Below are 20,095 nucleotides of genomic sequence, written 5' to 3' on the forward strand. Positions count from 1 at the left end.
TAAACGTGGGTACAACAATAATTACTGTCACTAAGCGGTGTACAGGATCTAATTAAATAAACGTGGGTACAACAATAATTACTGTCACTAAGCGGTGTACAGGATCTAATTAAATAAACGTGGGTACAACAATAATCACTGTCACCACGCAGTGTACGGGATCTAAATAAATAAACGTGGGTACAACAATAATTACTGTCACTAAGCAGTGTACAGGATCTAATTAAATAAACGTGGGTACCACAATAATTACTGTCACCAAGCCGTGTACAGGATCTAATTAAATAAAAGTGGGTACAACAATAATTACTGTCACCAAGCAGTGTACAGGATCTAATTAAATAAACGTGGGTACCACAATAATTACTGTCACCAAGCCGTGTACAGGATCTAATTAAATAAAAGTGGGTACAACAATAATTACTGTCACCAAGCAGTGTACAGGATCCAATTAAATAAACGTGGGTACAAAAATAATTACTGTCACCAAGCAGTGTACAGGATCTAATTAAATAAACGTGGGTACAACAATAATTACTGTCACCAAGCAGTGTACAGGATCTAAATAAATAAACGTGGGTACAACAATAATTACTGTCACCAAGCAGTGTACAGGATCTAATTAAATAAACGTGGGTTCAACAATAATTACTGTCACCAAGCAGTGTACAGGATCCAATTAAATAAATGTGGGTACAACAATAATTACTGTCACCAATCAGTGTACAGGATCCAATTAAATAAACGTGGGTACAACAATAATTACTGTCACCAAGCAGTGTACAGGATCTAATTAAATAAACGTGGGTTCAACAATAATTACTGTTACCAAGCAGTGTACAGGATCCAATTAAATAAACGTGGGTACAACAATAATCACTGTCACCAGTGTACAGGATCTATTTAAATAAACGTGGACACAACAAGACAGTACCCTCGGACCCACAATTCCCTTTCCCCTCTCGGCCTTGCGTGTTCAGTAACCCCGCCCTCATCCGTCCCTGCAGGGGTTACCCCCCCCTCCCCCCCAGGCTTCTGTCTCCGATCCCTCCACCCAGCCCCTGCCCGGGTGTGTGTTGGTGGGAGTCTCGGCGCTCAGGGACTGCTGCAAGGATGGTGGGGATTTGCTGGCTTCCAGTATAACCTCCCCTCTGCACCCCCCCGTTCTCTCCTCCCTCCCCGCCCCGGATCAGGCAGCGAAGGCGGAGGAGTGGGTGGACGAGTACGTGACTGCGCCCAGCGTCCCTGGCGAGGCGGACTTCCGCAACGCAAAGGCGGCCGTCGAGGTGAGGGACGGTGGGGAGGACCGGGGAATGGGAGGGACAGCGGCGGGGATGTGCAGCGGGCGATTTGGTGGCCAGGACGCGGCTGTTTTCGACGGCGGAGGGGGAGGGAGGGTGGGGGACGTGGGGAGGATGCTGGTCCGGAGCGAAGGGCATGGAGCGCACACGAGGTGGAGGGACGGGAGAGCATGGGGTTAAATGGGAAAAGGGGAATGTAGGGAAGGAGGGGGGGAAATCTTTGGAGAAAGAGAGAGGGGTGAGCGGGGGGTGTGGTGGGGAGGGATGAACAGATCTGGTCTGATCATAACGGATTCTAAAACCACCCTGCCCTTTCTCATTCCCCCTCACCACCCCCACTGTACCCTCCCCCTCCCCTTCCTCACTCCTCCCCCTCTCCTCTCTCCCCCTCCACCCCACTCTCTCTCGCCTTTCTCTACCCCCTTTTTCTAACCTCTCCCCTTCTCTCCCCCTTTCTACCCTCCCTCTCCCCTTTCCTCCTCCCTATCTCCCTCTCTCCCCCTCCTCCTTTCTCTCCCTTCCCTCTCCCCCCTCTCCCCCTCTCTCTGCCCTCTCTCTTCCCCCCTCCCCTCCTCCACCACTCCACCCCCCCTCTCCCCTTTCTCTACCCCCTCTAACCTTTCTCCCCTCCCCCTCCCTCCTCTCTCCCCCCTCCCTCCCCTCCCTCCTCTCTCTCCCCCATCTCCCCCTCTCTCCCTCCTCTCTCCCTCCTCCCCCCTCTTCCCCCCTCTTCCCCCCTCTTCCCCCTCTCTCCCGTCTCTCTCCCCCATCTCCCCCTCTCTCTCCCCCCTCTCCCTCCTTCCCCCCTCTTCCCCCTCTTCCCCCTCTCTCCCGTCTCTCTCCCCGGACAGTCGGACGTGGATTTCTGGGACAAGCTCCAGGCCGAATGGGAGCGGATGGCCGAGCGAGACGCGGAGACCCACCCCTGGATCTCCGACTACGAGCAGCTCCTCTCCTCCTCCTTCGACAAGGTGGGGAGTGGAGGGTGTGCTGCCCTTCCTGTCACGCTGGGTTTTGCCCATCCCACTCTCCATCCGCCTCCTCTTCCCTCCCAGCAATCCCCTCTCCTTTCTCCTTCCGCTCTCCCCACCCCTTCTCCCTCCCTGTTCCTACGGCGACGAGCCTGTCCTGTTCCCCCGGTGATGGGCCTGTCCCCCCCCCCCGGCAACGGGACCGCCATGTTGCCCCTGGCGACGGGCCTGTCCTTCCCGCTCGGCCCAACACCCGGTCTCCGTGACGACCGTCTCCCGTGCCCAGCCGATCTCCTGTAGTGACCGCCGTCTCCCTCCCTCCCCAGGGTTACAGGTTCGAGGAGGACAACCCGCTGAGGGAGCACCCTCGGGCCTTCGAGGAGGGGCTGGAGCGCCTCAGGCAGGGTGACCTCCCCAACGCTGTGCTGCTGTTTGAGGCCGCTGTCCAGCAGGACCCGGAGCACGTCCAGGTCAGGAAAGGGGTTAGCCCCTCCGTCCGTCCCTCCCAACCTCCCTCCGTCCCCCACCCCTCCATTACTCCCTCCCTACATCCCCCCCACACTCCCTCCATCCCCGTTCCTCCATTACTCCCTCCCTACATCCCCCCACCCTTCCTCCGTCCCCATCCCTCCATTACTCCCTCCCTACATCCCCCCACACTTCCTCTGTCCCCGTTCCTCCATTACTCCCTCCCTACATCCCCCCACCCTTCCTCCGTCCCCATCCCTCCATTACTCCCTCCCTACATCCCCCCACCCTTCCTCCGTCCCCATCCCTCCATTACTCCCTCCCTACGTCCCCCCACACTTCCTCTGTCCCCATCCCTCCATTACTCCCTCCCTACGTCCCCCCACACTTCCTCCGTCCCCATCCCTCCATTACTCCCTCCCCACTTCCCCTACACTTCCTCTGTCCCTCTATTACTTCCTCCCTCCATCCCTCCTACACTCCGTCCCCTGACCCACCATTAATCTCTCCCTCCTTCCCTCCGTCCCACACTCCCTCCCTTCGTCTCTCCCTGTCCTTCATCTCCCCCTCCATCCCTCCTCCCTCTCTCCTTCCCCTTCCACTCTCCCTCTCTCCCTCCACCCCTCTCTCCTTCCATCCCTGTTCCTCTGTTCGTCCATTCATCTCCACAACCCTCCATTACCCCCTCCTGCCCGTTTGTCCCTCCATTCCCCCACCTGTCCCTTCTCTCCCTCTCTCCATCCCTCCCTCCCTCCTCCTTGCTCGAGGGCTCCCCGGTCCCTCTTCGCCTCTGCGGTTTGAAACTCCTCCCAGTTCCCTGTTCTTTGCTCTTTTCACCAAAGCGCATTATCGCACATTCCCTGGATCTACTCTCCGCCTCTCACTCCCTGCTCGCCCCTCTCCCTCTGCCCCGCTCCTCGCCCGTTTCACCCCCCCCCCCCCCCCAACCCCGGCCCGGAGTCACCCGGAGTCTCTCTTCTGTGTCAGGGCTGGCAGTACCTCGGGACAACTCAGGCCGAGAACGAACAGGAACAAGCGGCAATCAGCGCGCTGCGGAGGTAACGGGGGGGCGGGTGGGGGGGGGGGTGGTTTAAACACAGGTTAGGTCTGGCAGCTGTCTCTGGGAGCGCCTGGAGGAACGAGTGGGGGCACCCAGTCGACGTACTCTATGGAGGGATCTCTGTACAGTTCCCCATCCCCAGGGAGTGCTGGATCCCTACGATAGAGGATCGAGAGGGAGTCCCCGGTCGACGTACTCTATCGAGGGATCTCTGTACTGTTCCCAATCCCCAGGGAGTGCTGGTTCCCTACGATAGAGGATCGAGAGGGAGTCCCCGGTCGATGTACTCTATGGAGGGATCTCTGTACAGTTCCCCATCCCCAGGGAGTGCTGGATCCCTACGATAGAGGATCGAGAGGGAGTCCCCGGTCGACGTACTCTATCGAGGGATCTCTGTACAGTTCCCCATCCCCAGGGAGTGCTGGTTCCCTACGATAGAGGATCGAGAGGGAGTCCCCGGTCGACGTACCCTATCGAGGGATCTCTGTACAGTTCCCCATCCCCAGGGAGTGCTGGTTCCCTACGATAGAGGATCGAGAGGGAGTCCCCGGTCGACGTACTCTATCGAGGGATCTCTGTACAGTTCCCCATCCCCAGGGAGTGCTGGTTCCCTACGATAGAGGATCGAGAGGGAGTCCCCGGTCGACGTACTCTATCGAGGGATCTCTGTACAGTTCCCCATCCCCAGGGAGTGCTGGTTCCCTACGATAGAGGATCGAGAGGGAGTCCCCGGTCGACGTACCCTATCGAGGGATCTCTGTACAGTTCCCCATCCCCAGGGAGTGCTGGTTCCCTACGATAGAGGATCGAGAGGGAGTCCCCGGTCGACGTACCCTATCGAGGGATCTCTGTACAGTTCCCCATCCCCAGGGAGTGCTGGTTCCCTATGATAGAGGATCGAGAGGGAGTCCCCGGTCGACGTACTCTATCGAGGGATCTCTGTACAGTTCCCCATCCCCAGGGAGTGCTGGTTCCCTACGATAGATCAAGAGGGAGTCCCCGGTCGACATACCCTATCGAGGAATCTCTGTACAGTTCCCCATCCCCAGGGAGTGCTGGTTCCCTACAATAGAGGATCGAGAGGGAGTCCCCGGTCGACGTACTCTATCGAGGGATCTCTGTACAGTTCCCCATCCCCAGGGAGTGCTGGTTCCCTATGATAGAGGATCGAGAGGGAGTCCCCGGTCGACGTACTCTATCGAGGGATCTCTGTACAGTTCCCCATCCCCAGGGAGTGCTGGTTCCCTACGATAGAGGATCGAGAGGGAGTCCCCGGTCGACGTACCCTATCGAGGGATCTCTGTACAGTTCCCCATCCCCAGGGAGTGCTGGTTCCCTACGATAGAGGATCGAGTGGGAGTCCCCGGTCGACGTACTCTATCGAGGGATCTCTGTACAGTTCCCCATCCCCAGGGAGTGCTGGTTCCCTACGATAGAGGATCGAGAGGGAGTCCCCGGTCGACGTACTCTATCGAGGGATCTCTGTACAGTTCCCCATCCCCAGGGAGTGCTGGTTCCCTACGATAGAGGATCGAGAGAGAGTCCCCGGTCGACGTACTCTATCGAGGGATCTCTGTACAGTTCCCCATCCCCAGGGAGTGCTGGTTCCCTACAATAGAGGATCGAGAGGGAGTCCCTGGTCGACGTACCCTATCGAGGGATCTCTGTACAGTTCCCCAACCCCAGGGAGTGCTGGTTCCCTACGATAGAGGATCGAGAGGGAGTCCCCGGTCGACGCACTCTATCGAGGGATCTCTGTACAGTTCCCCATCCCCAGGGAGTGCTGGTTCCCTACGATAGAGGATCGAGAGGGAGTCCCCGGTCGACGTACTCTATCGAGGGATCTCTGTACAGTTCCCCATCCCCAGGGAGTGCTGGTTCCCTACGATAGAGGATCGAGAGGGAGTCCCCGGTCGACGTACTCTATCGAGGGATCTCTGTACAGTTCCCCATCCCCAGGGAGTGCTGGTTCCCTACGATAGAGGATCGAGTGGGAGTCCCCGGTCGAAGCACTCTATCGAGGGATCTCTGTACAGTTCCCCATCCCCAGGGAGTGCTGGTTCCCTACAATAGAGGATCGAGAGGGAGTCCCCGGTCTACGTACTCTATCGAGGGATCTCTGTACAGTTCCCCATCCCCAGGGAGTACTGGTTCCCTACGATAGAGGATCGAGAGGGAGTCCCCGGTCGACGTACTCTATCGAGGGATCTCTGTACAGTTCCCCATCCCCAGGGAGTGCTGGTTCCCTACGATAGAGGATCGAGAGGGAGTCCCCGGTCGACGTACCCTATCGAGGGATCTCTGTACAGTTCCCCATCCCCAGGGAGTGCTGGTTCCCTACGATAGAGGATCGAGAGGGAGTCCCCGGTCGACGTACCCTATCGAGGGATCTCTGTACAGTTCCCCATCCCCAGGGAGTGCTGGTTCCCTATGATAGAGGATCGAGAGGGAGTCCCCGGTCGACGTACTCTATCGAGGGATCTCTGTACAGTTCCCCATCCCCAGGGAGTGCTGGTTCCCTACGATAGATCAAGAGGGAGTCCCCGGTCGACGTACCCTATCGAGGAATCTCTGTACAGTTCCCCATCCCCAGGGAGTGCTGGTTCCCTACAATAGAGGATCGAGAGGGAGTCCCCGGTCGACGTACTCTATCGAGGGATCTCTGTACAGTTCCCCATCCCCAGGGAGTGCTGGTTCCCTATGATAGAGGATCGAGAGGGAGTCCCCGGTCGACGTACTCTATCGAGGGATCTCTGTACAGTTCCCCATCCCCAGGGAGTGCTGGTTCCCTACGATAGAGGATCGAGAGGGAGTCCCCGGTCGACGTACCCTATCGAGGGATCTCTGTACAGTTCCCCATCCCCAGGGAGTGCTGGTTCCCTACGATAGAGGATCGAGAGGGAGTCCCCGGTCGACGTACCCTATCGAGGGATCTCTGTACAGTTCCCCATCCCCAGGGAGTGCTGGTTCCCTATGATAGAGGATCGAGAGGGAGTCCCCGGTCGACGTACTCTATCGAGGGATCTCTGTACAGTTCCCCATCCCCAGGGAGTGCTGGTTCCCTACGATAGATCAAGAGGGAGTCCCCGGTCGACGTACCCTATCGAGGGATCTCTGTACAGTTCCCCATCCCCAGGGAGTGCTGGTTCCCTACGATAGAGGATCGAGAGGGAGTCCCCGGTCGACTCTCTCTATCGAGGGATCTCTGTACAGTTCCCCATCCCCAGGGAGTGCTGGTTCCCTACAATAGAGGATCGAGAGGGAGTCCCCGGTCGACGTACCCTATCGAGGGATCACTGTACAGTTCCCCATCCCCAGGGAGTGCTGGTTCCCTACGATAGAGGATCGAGAGGGAGTCCCCGGTCGACGTACTCTATCGAGGGATCTCTGTACAGTTCCCCATCCCCAGGGAGTGCTGGTTCCCTACGATAGAGGATCGAGAGGGAGTCCCCGGTCGACGTACTCTATCGAGGGATCTCTGTACAGTTCCCCATCCCCAGGGAGTGCTGGTTCCCTACGATAGAGGATCGAGAGGGAGTCCCCGGTCGACGTACCCTATCGAGGGATCTCTGTACAGTTCCCCATCCCCAGGGAGTGCTGGTTCCCTATGATAGAGGATCGAGAGGGAGTCCCCGGTCGACGTACTCTATCGAGGGATCTCTGTACAGTTCCCCATCCCCAGGGAGTGCTAGTTCCCTACGATAGAGGATCGAGAGGGAGTCCCCGGTCGACGTACTCTATCGAGGGATCTCTGTACAGTTCCCCATCCCCAGGGAGTGCTGGTTCCCTACGATAGAGGATCGAGAGGGAGTCCCCGGTCGACGTACTCTATCGAGGGATCTCTGTACAGTTCCCCATCCCCAGGGAGTGCTGGTTCCCTACGATAGAGGATCGAGTGGGAGTCCCCGGTCGACGCACTCTATCGAGGGATCTCTGTACAGTTCCCCATCCCCAGGGAGTGCTGGTTCCCTACAATAGAGGATCGAGAGGGAGTCCCCGGTCGACGTACTCTATCGAGGGATCTCTGTACAGTTCCCCATCCCCAGGGAGTGCTGGTTCCCTACGATAGAGGATTGAGAGGGAGTCCCCGGTCGACGTACTCTATCGAGGGATCTCTGTACAGTTCCCCATCCCCAGGGAGTGCTGGTTCCCTATGATAGAGGATCGAGAGGGAGTCCCCGGTCGACGTACTCTATCGAGGGATCTCTGTACAGTTCCCCATCCCCAGGGAGTGCTGGTTCCCTACGATAGAGGATCGAGAGGGAGTCCCCGGTCGACGTACTCTATCGAGGGATCTCTGTACAGTTCCCCATCCCCAGGGAGTGCTGGTTCCCTACAATAGAGGATCAAGAGGGAGTCCCCGGTCGACTCACTCTATCGAGGGATCTCTGTACAGTTCCCCATCCCCAGGGAGTGCTGGTTCCCTACGATAGAGGATCGAGAGGGAGTCCCCGGTCGACTCTCTCTATCGAGGGATCTCTGTACAGTTCCCCATCCCCAGGGAGTGCTGGTTCCCTACAATAGAGAGGGAGTCCCCGGTCGACTCACTCTATCGAGGGATCTCTGTACAGTTCCCCATCCCCAGGGAGTGCTGGTTCCCTACAATAGAGGATCGAGAGGGAGTCCCCGGTCGACGTACTCTATCGAGGGATCTCTGGACAGTTCCCCATCCCCAGGGAGTGCTGGTTCCCTACGATAGAGGATCAAGAGGGAGTCCCCGGTCGACGCACTCTATCGAGGGATCTCTGTACAGTTCCCCATCCCCAGGGAGTGCTGGTTCCCTACAATAGAGGATCGAGTGGGAGTCCCCGGTCGACTCTCTCTATCGAGGGATCTCTGTACAGTTCCCCATCCCCAGGGAGTGCTGGTTCCCTACGATAGAGGATCGAGAGGGAGTCCCCGGTCGACGTACTCTATGAAGGGATCGCTGTACAGTTCCCCATCCCCAGGGAGTGCTGGTTCCCTACGATAGAGGATCGAGAGGGAGTCCCCGGTCGACGTACTCTATCGAGGGATCTCTGTACAGTTCCCCAACCCCAGGGAGTGCTGGTTCCCTACGATAGAGGATCGAGAGGGAGTCCCCGGTCGACGTACTCTATCGAGGGATCTCTGTACAGTTCCCCATCCCCAGGGAGTGCTGGTTCCCTACGACAGAGGATCGAGAGGGAGTCCCCGGTCGACTCACTCTATCGAGGGATCTCTGTACAGTTCCCCATCCCCAGGGAGTGCTGGTTCCCTACGATAGAGGATCGAGAGGGAGTCCCCGGTCGACTCACTCTATCGAGGGATCTCTGTACAGTTCCCCAACCCCAGGGAGTGCTGGTTCCCTATGATAGAGGATCGAGAGGGAGTCCCCGGTCGACGCACCCTATTGAGGGATCTCTGTACAGTTCCCCATCCCCAGGGAGTGCTGGTTCCCTACAATAGAGGATCGAGAGGGAGTCCCCGGACGACGCACTCTATCGAGGGATCTCTGTACTGTTCCCCATCCCCAGGGAGTGCTGGTTCCCTACGATAGAGGATCGTGAGGGAGTCCCCGGTCGACTCACTCTATCGAGGGATCGCTGTACAGTTCCCCATCCCCAGGGAGTGCTGGTTCCCTACAATAGAGAGCGAGTTCCCGGTCGACGTACCCTATCGAGGGATCTCTGTACAGTTCCCCATCCCCAGGGAGTGCTGGTTCCCTAGGATAGAGGATCGAGAGGGAGTCCCCGGTCGACGTACCCTATCGAGGGATCTCTGTACAGTTCCCCATCCCCAGGGAGTGCTGGTTCCCTATGATAGAGGATCGAGAGGGAGTCCCCGGTCGACGTACTCTATCGAGGGATCTCTGTACAGTTCCCCATCCCCAGGGAGTGCTGGTTCCCTACGATAGAGGATCGAGAGGGAGTCCCCGGTCGACGTACTCTATCAAGGGATCTCTGTATAGTTCCCCATCCCCAGGGAGTGCTGGTTCCCTACAATAGAGGATAGAGAGGGAGTCCCCGGTCGACGTACTCTATCGAGGGATCTCTGTACAGTTCCCCAACCCCAGGGAGTGCTGGTTCCCTACAATAGAGGATCGAGAGGGCGTCCCCGGTCGACGCACCCTATTGAGGGATCTCTGTACAGTTCCCCATCCCCAGGGAGTGCTGGTTCCCTACAATAGAGGATCGAGAGGGAGTCCCCGGTCGACGTACCCTATCGAGGGATCTCTGTACAGTTCCCCAACCCCAGGGAGTGCTGGTTCCCTACAATAGAGGATCGAGAGGGAGTCCCCGGTCGACGTACCCTATCGAGGGATCTCTGTACAGTTCCCCATCCCCAGGGAGTGCTGGTTCCCTACAATAGAGGATCGAGAGGGAGTCCCCGGTCGACGTACTCTATCGAGGGATCTCTGTACAGTTCCCCATCCCCAGGGAGTGCTGGTTCCCTACAATAGAGGATCGAGAGGGAGTCCCCGGTCGACGTACTCTATCGAGGGATCTCTGTACAGTTCCCCATCCCCAGGGAGTGCTGGTTCCCTATGATAGAGGATCGAGAGGGAGTCCCTGGTCGACGTACCCTATCGAGGGATCTCTGTACAGTTCCCCATCCCCAGGGAGTGCTGGTTCCCTACGATAGAGGATCGAGTGGGAGTCCCCGGTTGACGCACTCTATCGAGGGATCTCTGTACAGTTCCCCATCCCCAGGGAGTGCTGGTTCCCTACAATAGAGGATCGAGAGGGAGTCCCCGGTCGACGTACTCTATCGAGGGATCTCTGTACAGTTCCCCATCCCCAGGGAGTGCTGGTTCCCTACGATAGAGGATCGAGAGGGAGTCCCCGGTCGACGTACTCTATCGAGGGATCACTGTACAGTTCCCCATCCCCAGGGAGTGCTGGTTCCCTACGATAGAGGATCGAGAGGGAGTCCCCGGTCGACGCACTCTATCGAGGGATCTCTGTACAGTTCCCCATCCCCAGGGAGTGCTGGTTCCCTACGATAGAGGATCGAGAGGGAGTCCCCGGTCGACGTACTCTATCGAGGGATCTCTGTACAGTTCCCCATCCCCAGGGAGTGCTGGTTTCCTACGATAGAGGATCGAGAGGGAGTCCCCGGTCGACGTACCGTATCGAGGGATCTCTGTACAGTTCCCCATCCCCAGGGAGTGCTGGTTCCCTACGATAGAGGATCGAGAGGGAGTCCCCAGTCGACGTACCCTATCGAGGGATCTCTGTACAGTTCCCCATCCCCAGTGAGTGCTGGTTCCCTACGATAGAGGATCGTGTGGGAGTCCCCGGTCGACGTACTCTATCGAGGGATCTCTGTACCGATCTCCGTTCCTGGGAAATCTGGGCTCTCACACCAAGGGTCGAGAGGGAGTCCCCGGTCGATGTAATCTATTGAGGGATCTCTGTACCGATCTCCGTTCCTGGGAAATCTGGGCTCTCACACCAAGGGTCGAGAGGGAGTCCCCGGTCGATGTAATCTATTGAGAGATCTCTGTACCGATCTCCGTTCCTGGGAGGATAGCTGGGTGCTCACCCTGAGGGTCGAGCTGGGGTATTGGGACGTTTCTTCAGTTACCCCCCCCCCCCCCCGCCCATCCCTGACGGCCCGGTGTCTGACCCTCCCCCGTCTCTCCCCGCCCCAGGTGCGTGGAGCTGCAGCCCGACAACCTGACGGCCCTGATGGCGCTGGCCGTCAGCTTCACCAACGAGTCGCTGCAGAAGCAGGCGTGCGACACCCTGAGGGACTGGCTGGTGCACAATGACAAGTACTCACAGCTCCTGGAGGCGAAAGGAACCCAGAAGAGGAAGGGGGTGGGGTCCCTGATGTCGGAGTAAGTGGCAGGGCCCGGGACCTCTTCCGGGCCCTCTGCTCCCTCTTTCCTCAATCCCTCTGCCTCTCCTCCTCCTTGCCCCCTCGTCCTTCTTTCTCCTGTCGCTCTCTCTTTCCAGTCTCTCTCTCCCTCTCTGTCCATCTTTCTTCTGCTCTCTGTCTATCTCTCCCACTCTCCTTCCCTCTCACTCCATCTCACCCAATCCCCCTATATCTCCCTGTCCCCTCACTCCATCTCCCTCTCTCTCCTCCTCTCCCACCCTCTGTCCCCTCCTCTCCCCTCTCTCCCCTCCTCCCACCCTGTCCCCTCACTCCATCTCCCCTCCTCCACCCTCCCTCCCCTCTCTCCCCTCCTCCCTCCCTCTCTCCCCCTCTCCCCTCTCCCCTTCTCCCTTCCCCCTTCCCCACCTTCTCCCCCTCCCCCTCTCCCTACTCCCCCTCTACATCTCTCTCTCCCTCTCCCCCCTCTATCACTCTCCCCCCTCTATCATTCTCCCCCTTTCACACCTCTCTCACCCTCTCCCCATCTCCCTCCCTCCCTCTACATCTCTCTCTCACTCTCTTTTCTCTCTCTCCCTCTCTTTCTCTCTGTCTCTATCACTTACTGCTAGTTCTCTCATGGTATCGACTTTCGATGTCTAAATCAGTCGCTCTCTCTCTCTCTCGCTCTCTCTCTCTCTCCCTCTTTCTCTCCCTCTCCTCCGCTCTCTCTCTCACTCTCTGTATCACTTACTGCTGCTAGTTCTCTCAAGGTATCGTCTTTCGATGTCTAAATCACCCTTCTGTCAGACCCTCGACATCTCAATATCCCCCGCGCTCTCGATATTACCACACACTTGATGTTTATCTTAAATAAATTCCGTTGATATCATTTGTTCCCTGTCACTGTCTCGTCTCATTATCTCTGTTGATCTCTCCAGTGATACCTCAGTTTCTCTGTTAGAATTCCCTCTTTTCATCTATCTCTCCATCCTGGTGTCTCTCTCACTCTCTCTCTCTCTCCCTCTTCCCCCCCCCCCCCCCCCCCCACCATCCCAGTCCCGGTATCTCTCTCTCTCCCTCTCCCTCTCTCTGTCTCGGTGTATCACTCTCTCTCTGTCCCTGTGTGTCTCTGTATCCCTCCATCCCAGTGTCTCTCTCCATCCCAGTGTCTCTCTCTAACCCACTGTCTCTCTCTCTGTCCCGTTCACATCTACTTACATGTGTCTCTCTCCCCGTCCTGATCTCACTCCCTCCATCGCAGTGTGTGTGTCTCTCTCTCTCTCTGTCCTGTTCCCATCCACTTACCTGTGTCTCTCTCCCCGTCCTGATCTCACTCCCTCCATCCCAGTGTGTGTCTCTCTCTCTCTCTCTCTCTCTCTCTCTCTGTCCCGTTCACATCCACTTACCTATGTCTCTCTCCCCGTCCTGATCTCACTCCCTCCATCGCAGTGTGTCTCTCTCTCTCTCTCTCTCTGTCCCGTTCCCATCCACTTACCTGTGTCTCTCTCCCCGTCCTGATCTCACTCCCTCCATCGCAGTGTGTGTGTGTCTCTCTCTCTCTATCTGTCCCATTCCCATCCACTTACCTGTGTCTCTCTCCCCGTCCTGATCTCACTCCCTCCATCCCAGTGTGTGTGTCACTCTCTCTCTCTCTCTCTATCTGTCCCGTTCCCATCCACTTACCTGTGTCTCTCTCCCCGTCCTGATCTCACTCCCTCCATCCCAGTGTGTGTGTCACTCTCTCTCTCTCTCTCTCTCTGTCCCGTTCCCATCCACTTACCTGTGTCTCTCTCCCCGTCCTGATCTCACACCCTCCATCGCAGTGTGTGTCTCTCTCTCTCTCTCTCTGTCCCGTTCCCATCCACTTACCTGTGTCTCTCTCCCCGACCTGATCTCACTCCCTCCATCGCAGTGTGTGTCTCTCTCTCTCTGTCCCGTTCCCATCCACTTACCTGTGTCTCTCTCCCCGACTTGATCTCACTCACTCCATCCCAGTGCGTGTCTCTCTCTCTCTCTCTCTGTCCCGTTCCCATCCACTTACCTGTGTCTCTCTCCCCGTCCTGATCTCACTCCCTCCATCCCAGTGTGTGTGTCACTCTCTCTCTCTCTCTCTATCTGTCCCGTTCCCATCCACTTACCTGTGTCTCTCTCCCCGTCCTGATCTCACTCCCTCCATCCCAGTGTGTGTGTCACTCTCTCTCTCTCTCTCTCTCTGTCCCGTTCCCATCCACTTACCTGTGTCTCTCTCCCCATCCTGATCTCACTCCCTCCATCGCAGTGTGTGTCTCTCTCTCTCTCTCTCTGTCCCGTTCCCATCCACTTACCTGTGTCTCTCTCCCCGACCTGATCTCACTCCCTCCATCGCAGTGTGTGTCTCTCTCTCTCTGTCCCGTTCCCATCCACTTACCTGTGTCTCTCTCCCCGTCCTGATCTCACTCCCTCCATCCCAGTGTGTCTCTCTCTCTCTCTCTCTGTCCCGTTCCCATCCACTTACCTGTGTCTCTCTCCCTGACCTGATCTCACTCACTCCATCCCAGTGCGTGTCTCTCTCTCTCTCTCTCTCTCTCTGTCCCGTTCCCATCCACTTACCTGTGTCTCTCAACCCGTCCTGATCTCACTCCCTCCATCCCAGTGTGTGTCTCTCTCTCTCTGTCCCGTTCCCATCCACTTACCTGTGTCTCTCTCCCCGTCCTGATCTCACTCCCTCCATCGCAGTGTGTGTCTCTCTCTCTCTCTGTCCCGTTCCCATCCACTTACCTGTGTCTCTCTCCCTGTCCTGATCTCACTCCCTCCATCGCAGTGTGTGTGTCTCTCTCTCTCTCTCTCTCTCTGTCCCGTTCCCATCCACTTACCTGTGTCTCTCTCCCCGTCCTGATCTCACTCCCTCCATCGCAGTGTGTGTGTCTCTCTCTCTCTCTCTCTCTCTGTCCCGTTCCCATCCACTTACCTGTGTCTCTCTCCCCGTCCTGATCTCACTCCCTCCATCTCAGTGTGTGTCTCTCTCTCTATCTGTCCCGTTCCCATCCACTTACCTGTGTCTCTCTCCCCGTCCTGATCTCACTCCCTCCATCCCAGTGTGTGTCTCTCTCTCTCTCTCTCTGTCCCGTTCCCATCCACTTACCTGTGTCTCTCTCCCCGAGCTGATCTCACTCCCTCCATCCCAGTGTGTGTCTCTCTCTCTCTCTCTGTCCCGTTCCCATCCACTTACCTGTGTCTCTCTCCCCGTCCTGATCTCACTCCCTCCATCCCAGTGTGTGTGTCTCTCTCTCTCTCTGTCCCGTTCCCATCCACTTACCTGTGTCTCTCTCCCCGACCTGATCTCACTCCCTCCATCGCAGTGTGTGTGTGTCTCTCTCTCTCTCTCTCTCTCTCTGTCCCGTTCCCATCCACTTACCTGTGTCTCTCTCCCCGTCCTGATCTCACTCCCTCCATCCCAGTGTGTGTCTCTCTTTCTCTCTCTGTCCCGTTCCCATCCACTTACCTGTGTCTCTCTCCCCGTCCTGATCTCACTCCCTCCATCGCAGTGTGTGTCTCTCTCTCTCTGTCCCGTTCCCATCCACTTACCTGTGTCTCTCTCCCCGTCCTGATCTCACTCCCTCCATCGCAGTGTGTGTCTCTCTCTCTCTCTCTCTCTCTCTGTCCCGTTCCCATCCACTTACCTGTGTCTCTCTCCCCGTCCTGATCTCACTCCCTCCATCGCAGTGTGTGTGTCTCTCTCTCTCTCTCTCTGTCCCGTTCCCATCCACTTACCTGTGTCTCTCTCCCCGTCCTGATCTCACTCCCTCCATCCCAGTGTGTGTGTGTCTCTCTCTGTCCCGTTCCCATCCACTTACCTGTGTCTCTCTCCCCGTCCTGATCTCACTCCCTCCATCGCAGTGTGTGTGTCTCTCTCTCTCTGTCCCGTTCCCATCCACTTACCTGTGTCTCTCTCCCCGTCCTGATCTCACTCCCTCTATCTCAGTGTGTGTGTCTCTCTCTCTCTGTCCCGTTCCCATCCACTTACCTGTGTCTCTCTCCCCGTCCTGATCTCACTCCCTCCATCGCAGTGTGTGTGTCTCTCTCTATCTGTCCCGTTCCCATCCACTTACCTGTGTCTCTCTCCCCATCCTGATCTCACTCCCTCCATCGCAGTCTGTGTGTGTCTCTCTCTCTCTCTCTCTGTCCCGTTCCCATCCACTTACCTGTGTCTCTCTCCCCGTCCTGATCTCACTCCCTCCATCGCAGTGTGTGTTTCTCTCTATCTGTCCCGTTCCCATCCACTTACCTGTGTCTCTCTCCCCGACCTGATCTCACTCCCTCCATCGCAGTGTGTGTCTCTCTCTCTCTGTCCCGTTCCCATCCACTTACCTGTGTCTCTCTCCCCGACCTGATCTCACTCCCTCCATCTCAGTGTGTGTCTCTCTCTCTCTGTCCCGTTCCCATCCACTTACCTGTGTCTCTCTCCCCGACCTGATCTCACTCCCTCCATCCCAGTGCGTGTCTCTCTCTCTCTGTCCCGTTTCCATCCACTTATCTGTGTCTCTCTCCCCGTCCTGATCTCACTCCCTCCATCCCAGTGCGTGTCTCTCTCTCTCTCTCTCTCTCTGTCCCGTTCCCATCCACTTACCTGTGTCTCTCTCCCCGTCCTGATCTCACTCCCACCATCCCAGTGCGTGTCTCTCTCTCTCTCTCTCTCTCTCTGTCCCGTTCCCATCCACTTACCTGTGTCTCTCTCCCCATCCTGATCTCACTCCCTCCATCCCAGTGTGTGTCTCTCTCTCTCTGACCCGTTCCCATCCACTTACCTGTCTCTCTCCCCATCCTGATCTCACTCCCTCCATCACAGTGTGTGTGTCTCTCTCTCTCTCTGTCCCGTTCCCATCCACTTACCTGTGTCTCTCTCCCCGTCCTGATCTCACTCCCTCCATCTCAGTGTGTGTCTCTCTCTCTATCTGTCCCGTTCCCATCCACTTACCTGTGTCTCTCTCCCCGTCCTGATCTCACTCCCTCCATCGCAGTGTGTGTGTCTCTCTCTCTCTCTGTCCCGTTCCCATCCACTTACCTGTCTCTCTCCCCATCCTGATCTCACTCCCTCCATCGCAGTGTGTGTCTCTCTCTCTCTCTCTGTCCCGTTCCCATCCACTTACCTGTGTCTCTCTCCCCATCCTGATCTCACTCCCTCCATCCCAGTGTGTGTCTCTCTCTCTCTCTGTCCCGTTCCCATCCACATACCTGTCTCTCTCCCCATCCTGATCTCACTCCCTCCATCGCAGTGTGTGTGTGTCTCTCTCTCTCTCTGTCCCGTTCCCATCCACTTACCTGTGTCTCTCTCCCCGTCCTGATCTCACTCCCTCCATCTGAGTGTGTGTGTGTCTCTCTCTCTCTCTCTCTCTCTCTCTGTCCCGTTCCCATCCACTTACCTGTGTCTCTCTCCCCGTCCTGATCTCACTCCCTCCATCGCAGTGTGTGTCTCTCTCTCTCTCTCTCTGTCCCGTTCCCATCCACTTACCTGTGTCTCTCTCCCCGTCCTGATCTCACTCCCTCCATCGCAGTGTGTGTGTCTCTCTCTCTCTCTCTGTCCCGTTCCCATCCACTTACCTGTGTCTCTCTCCCCATCCTGATCTCACTCCCTCCATCCCAGTGTGTGTCTCTCTCTCTCTCTGTCCCGTTCCCATCCACTTACCTGTGTCTCTCTCCCCGTCCTGATCTCACTCCCTCCATCGCAGTGTGTGTCTCTCTCTCTCTGTCCCGTTCCCATCCACTTACCTGTGTCTCTCTCCCCGTCCTGATCTCACTCCCTCCATCCCAGTGTGTGTCTCTCTCTCTCTGTCCCGTTCCCATCCACTTACCTGTGTCTCTCTCCCCGACCTGATCTCACTCCCTCCATCGCAGTGTGTGTCTCTCTCTCTCTCTCTCTCTCTCTCTCTGTCCCGTTCCCATCCACTTACCTGTGTCTCTCTCCCCGTCCTGATCTCACTCCCTCCATCTCAGTGTGTGTGTCTCTCTCTCTCTGTCCCGTTCCCATCCACTTACCTGTGTCTCTCTCCCCGTCCTGATCTCACTCCCTCCATCTGAGTGTGTGTGTGTGTCTCTCTCTCTCTCTCTCTCTCTCTCTGTCCCGTTCCCATCCACTTACCTGTGTCTCTCTCCCCGTCCTGATCTCACTCCCTCCATCCCAGTGTGTCTCTCTCTCTCTCTCTCTCTGTCCCGTTCCCATCCACTTACCTGTGTCTCTCTCCCCGTCCTGATCTCACTCCCTCCATCCCAGTGTGTGTCTCTCTCTCTCTCTGTCCCGTTCCCATCCACTTACCTGTGTCTCTCTCCCCGACCTGATCTCACTCCCTCCATCGCAGTGTGTGTCTCTCTCTCTCTGTCCCGTTCCCATCCACTTACCTGTGTCTCTCTCCCCGTCCTGATCTCACTCCCTCCATCGCAGTGTGTGTCTCTCTCTCTCTGTCCCGTTCCCATCCACTTACCTGTGTCTCTCTCCCCGACCTGATCTCACTCCCTCCATCGCAGTGTGTGTCTCTCTCTCTCTCTCTCTCTCTGTCCCGTTCCCATCCACTTACCTGTGTCTCTCTCCCCGTCCTGATCTCACTCCCTCCATTGCAGTGTGTGTGTCTCTCTCTCTCTGTCCCGTTCCCATCCACTTACCTGTGTCTTTCTCCCCGTCCTGATCTCACTCCCTCCATCGCAGTGCGTGTGTGTGTCTCTCTCTCTCTGTCCCGTTCCCATCCACTTACCTGTGTCTCTCTCCCCGTCCTGATCTCACTCCCTCCATCGCAGTGTGTGTGTCTCTCTCTCTCTCTCTGTCCCGTTCCCATCCACTTACCTGTGTCTCTCTCCCCATCCTGATCTCACTCCCTCCATCCCAGTGTGTGTCTCTCTCTCTCTCTCTGTCCCGTTCCCATCCACTTACCTGTGTCTCTCTCCCCGTCCTGATCTCACTCCCTCCATCGCAGTGTGTGTGTGTCTCTCTCTCTCTCTGTTCCGTTCCCATCCACTTACCTGTGTCTCTCTCCCCGTCCTGATCTCACTCCTTCCATCGCAGTGTGTGTCTCTCTCTCTCTGTCCCGTTCCCATCCACTTACCTGTGTCTCTCTCCCCGTCCTGATCTCACTCCCTCCATCCCAGTGTGTGTCTCTCTCTCTCTGTCCCGTTCCCATCCACTTACCTGTGTCTCTCTCCCCGACCTGATCTCACTCCCTCCATCGCAGTGTGTGTCTCTCTCTCTCTCTCTCTCTCTCTCTGTCCCGTTCCCATCCACTTACCTGTGTCTCTCTCCCCGTCCTGATCTCACTCCCTCCATCTCAGTGTGTGTCTCTCTCTCTCTCTGTCCCGTTCCCATCCACTTACCTGTGTCTCTCTCCCCGTCCTGATCTCACTCCCTCCATCTGAGTGTGTGTGTGTGTCTCTCTCTCTCTCTCTCTCTCTGTCCCGTTCCCATCCACTTACCTGTGTCTCTCTCCCCGTCCTGATCTCACTCCCTCCATCCCAGTGTGTCTCTCTCTCTCTCTCTCTCTGTCCCGTTCCCATCCACTTACCTGTGTCTCTCTCCCCGTCCTGATCTCACTCCCTCCATCCCAGTGTGTGTCTCTCTCTCTCTCTGTCCCGTTCCCATCCACTTACCTGTGTCTCTCTCCCCGACCTGATCTCACTCCCTCCATCGCAGTGTGTGTGTCTCTCTCTCTCTCTCTCTCTCTGTCCCGTTCCCATCCACTTACCTGTGTCTCTCTCCCCGTCCTGATCTCACTCCCTCCATCGCAGTGTGTGTCTCTCTCTCTCTGTCCCGTTCCCATCCACTTACCTGTGTCTCTCTCCCCGACCTGATCTCACTCCCTCCATCGCAGTGTGTGTCTCTCTCTCTCTCTCTCTCTCTGTCCCGTTCCCATCCACTTACCTGTGTCTCTCTCCCCGTCCTGATCTCACTCCCTCCATCTCAGTGTGTGTCTCTCTCTCTCTCTGTCCCGTTCCCATCCACTTACCTGTGTCTCTCTCCCCGTCCTGATCTCACTCCCTCCATCTGAGTGTGTGTGTGTCTCTCTCTCTCTCTCTCTCTCTCTCTGTCCCGTTCCCATCCACTTACCTGTGTCTCTCTCCCCGTCCTGATCTCACTCCCTCCATCCCAGTGTCCTCTCTTCTCTCTCTCTCTCTCTCTCTCTGTCCCGTTCCCATCCACTTACCTGTGTCTCTCTCCCTGACCTGATCTCACTCCCTCCATCCCAGTGTGTGTCTCTCTCTCTCTCTCTCTCTGTCCCGTTCCCATCCACTTACCTGTGTCTCTCTCCCCGTCCTGATCTCACTCCCTCCATCTGAGTGTGTGTGTCTCTCTCTCTGTCCCGTTCCCATCCACTTACCTGTGTCTCTCTCCCCATCCTAATCTCACTCCCTCCATCCCAGTGTGTGTGTCTCTCTCTCTCTGTCCCGTTCCCATCCACTTACCTGTGTCTCTCTCCCCGTCCTGATCTCACTCCCTCCATCCCAGTGTGTGTGTCTCTCTCTTTCTGTCCCGTTCCCATCCACTTACCTGT

At 56.9% G+C, this 20,095-nt stretch overlaps 1 protein-coding gene across 1 annotated transcript in view; it reads left to right on the forward strand.

Annotated features, from left to right (window-relative positions):
- Positions 1–11,629, forward strand: part of pex5 (peroxisomal biogenesis factor 5) — a 141,439-nt gene extending 129,810 nt beyond the window's left edge. Inside the window, exons 9-13 of the mRNA XM_059958433.1 lie at positions 1,194–1,286; positions 2,153–2,272; positions 2,599–2,742; positions 3,728–3,798; positions 11,416–11,629. Coding sequence (XP_059814416.1) covers positions 1,194–1,286; positions 2,153–2,272; positions 2,599–2,742; positions 3,728–3,798; positions 11,416–11,608 — 621 coding nt within the window. The 3' untranslated portion in view covers positions 11,609–11,629. The remainder of the gene's footprint in view (positions 1–1,193; positions 1,287–2,152; positions 2,273–2,598; positions 2,743–3,727; positions 3,799–11,415) is intronic.
- Positions 11,630–20,095: the final 8,466 nt, after the last annotated feature.

Source organism: Hypanus sabinus, unplaced genomic scaffold (assembly GCF_030144855.1).
Source record: "Hypanus sabinus isolate sHypSab1 unplaced genomic scaffold, sHypSab1.hap1 scaffold_1027, whole genome shotgun sequence".
Lineage (NCBI taxonomy): Eukaryota > Metazoa > Chordata > Chondrichthyes > Myliobatiformes > Dasyatidae > Hypanus > Hypanus sabinus.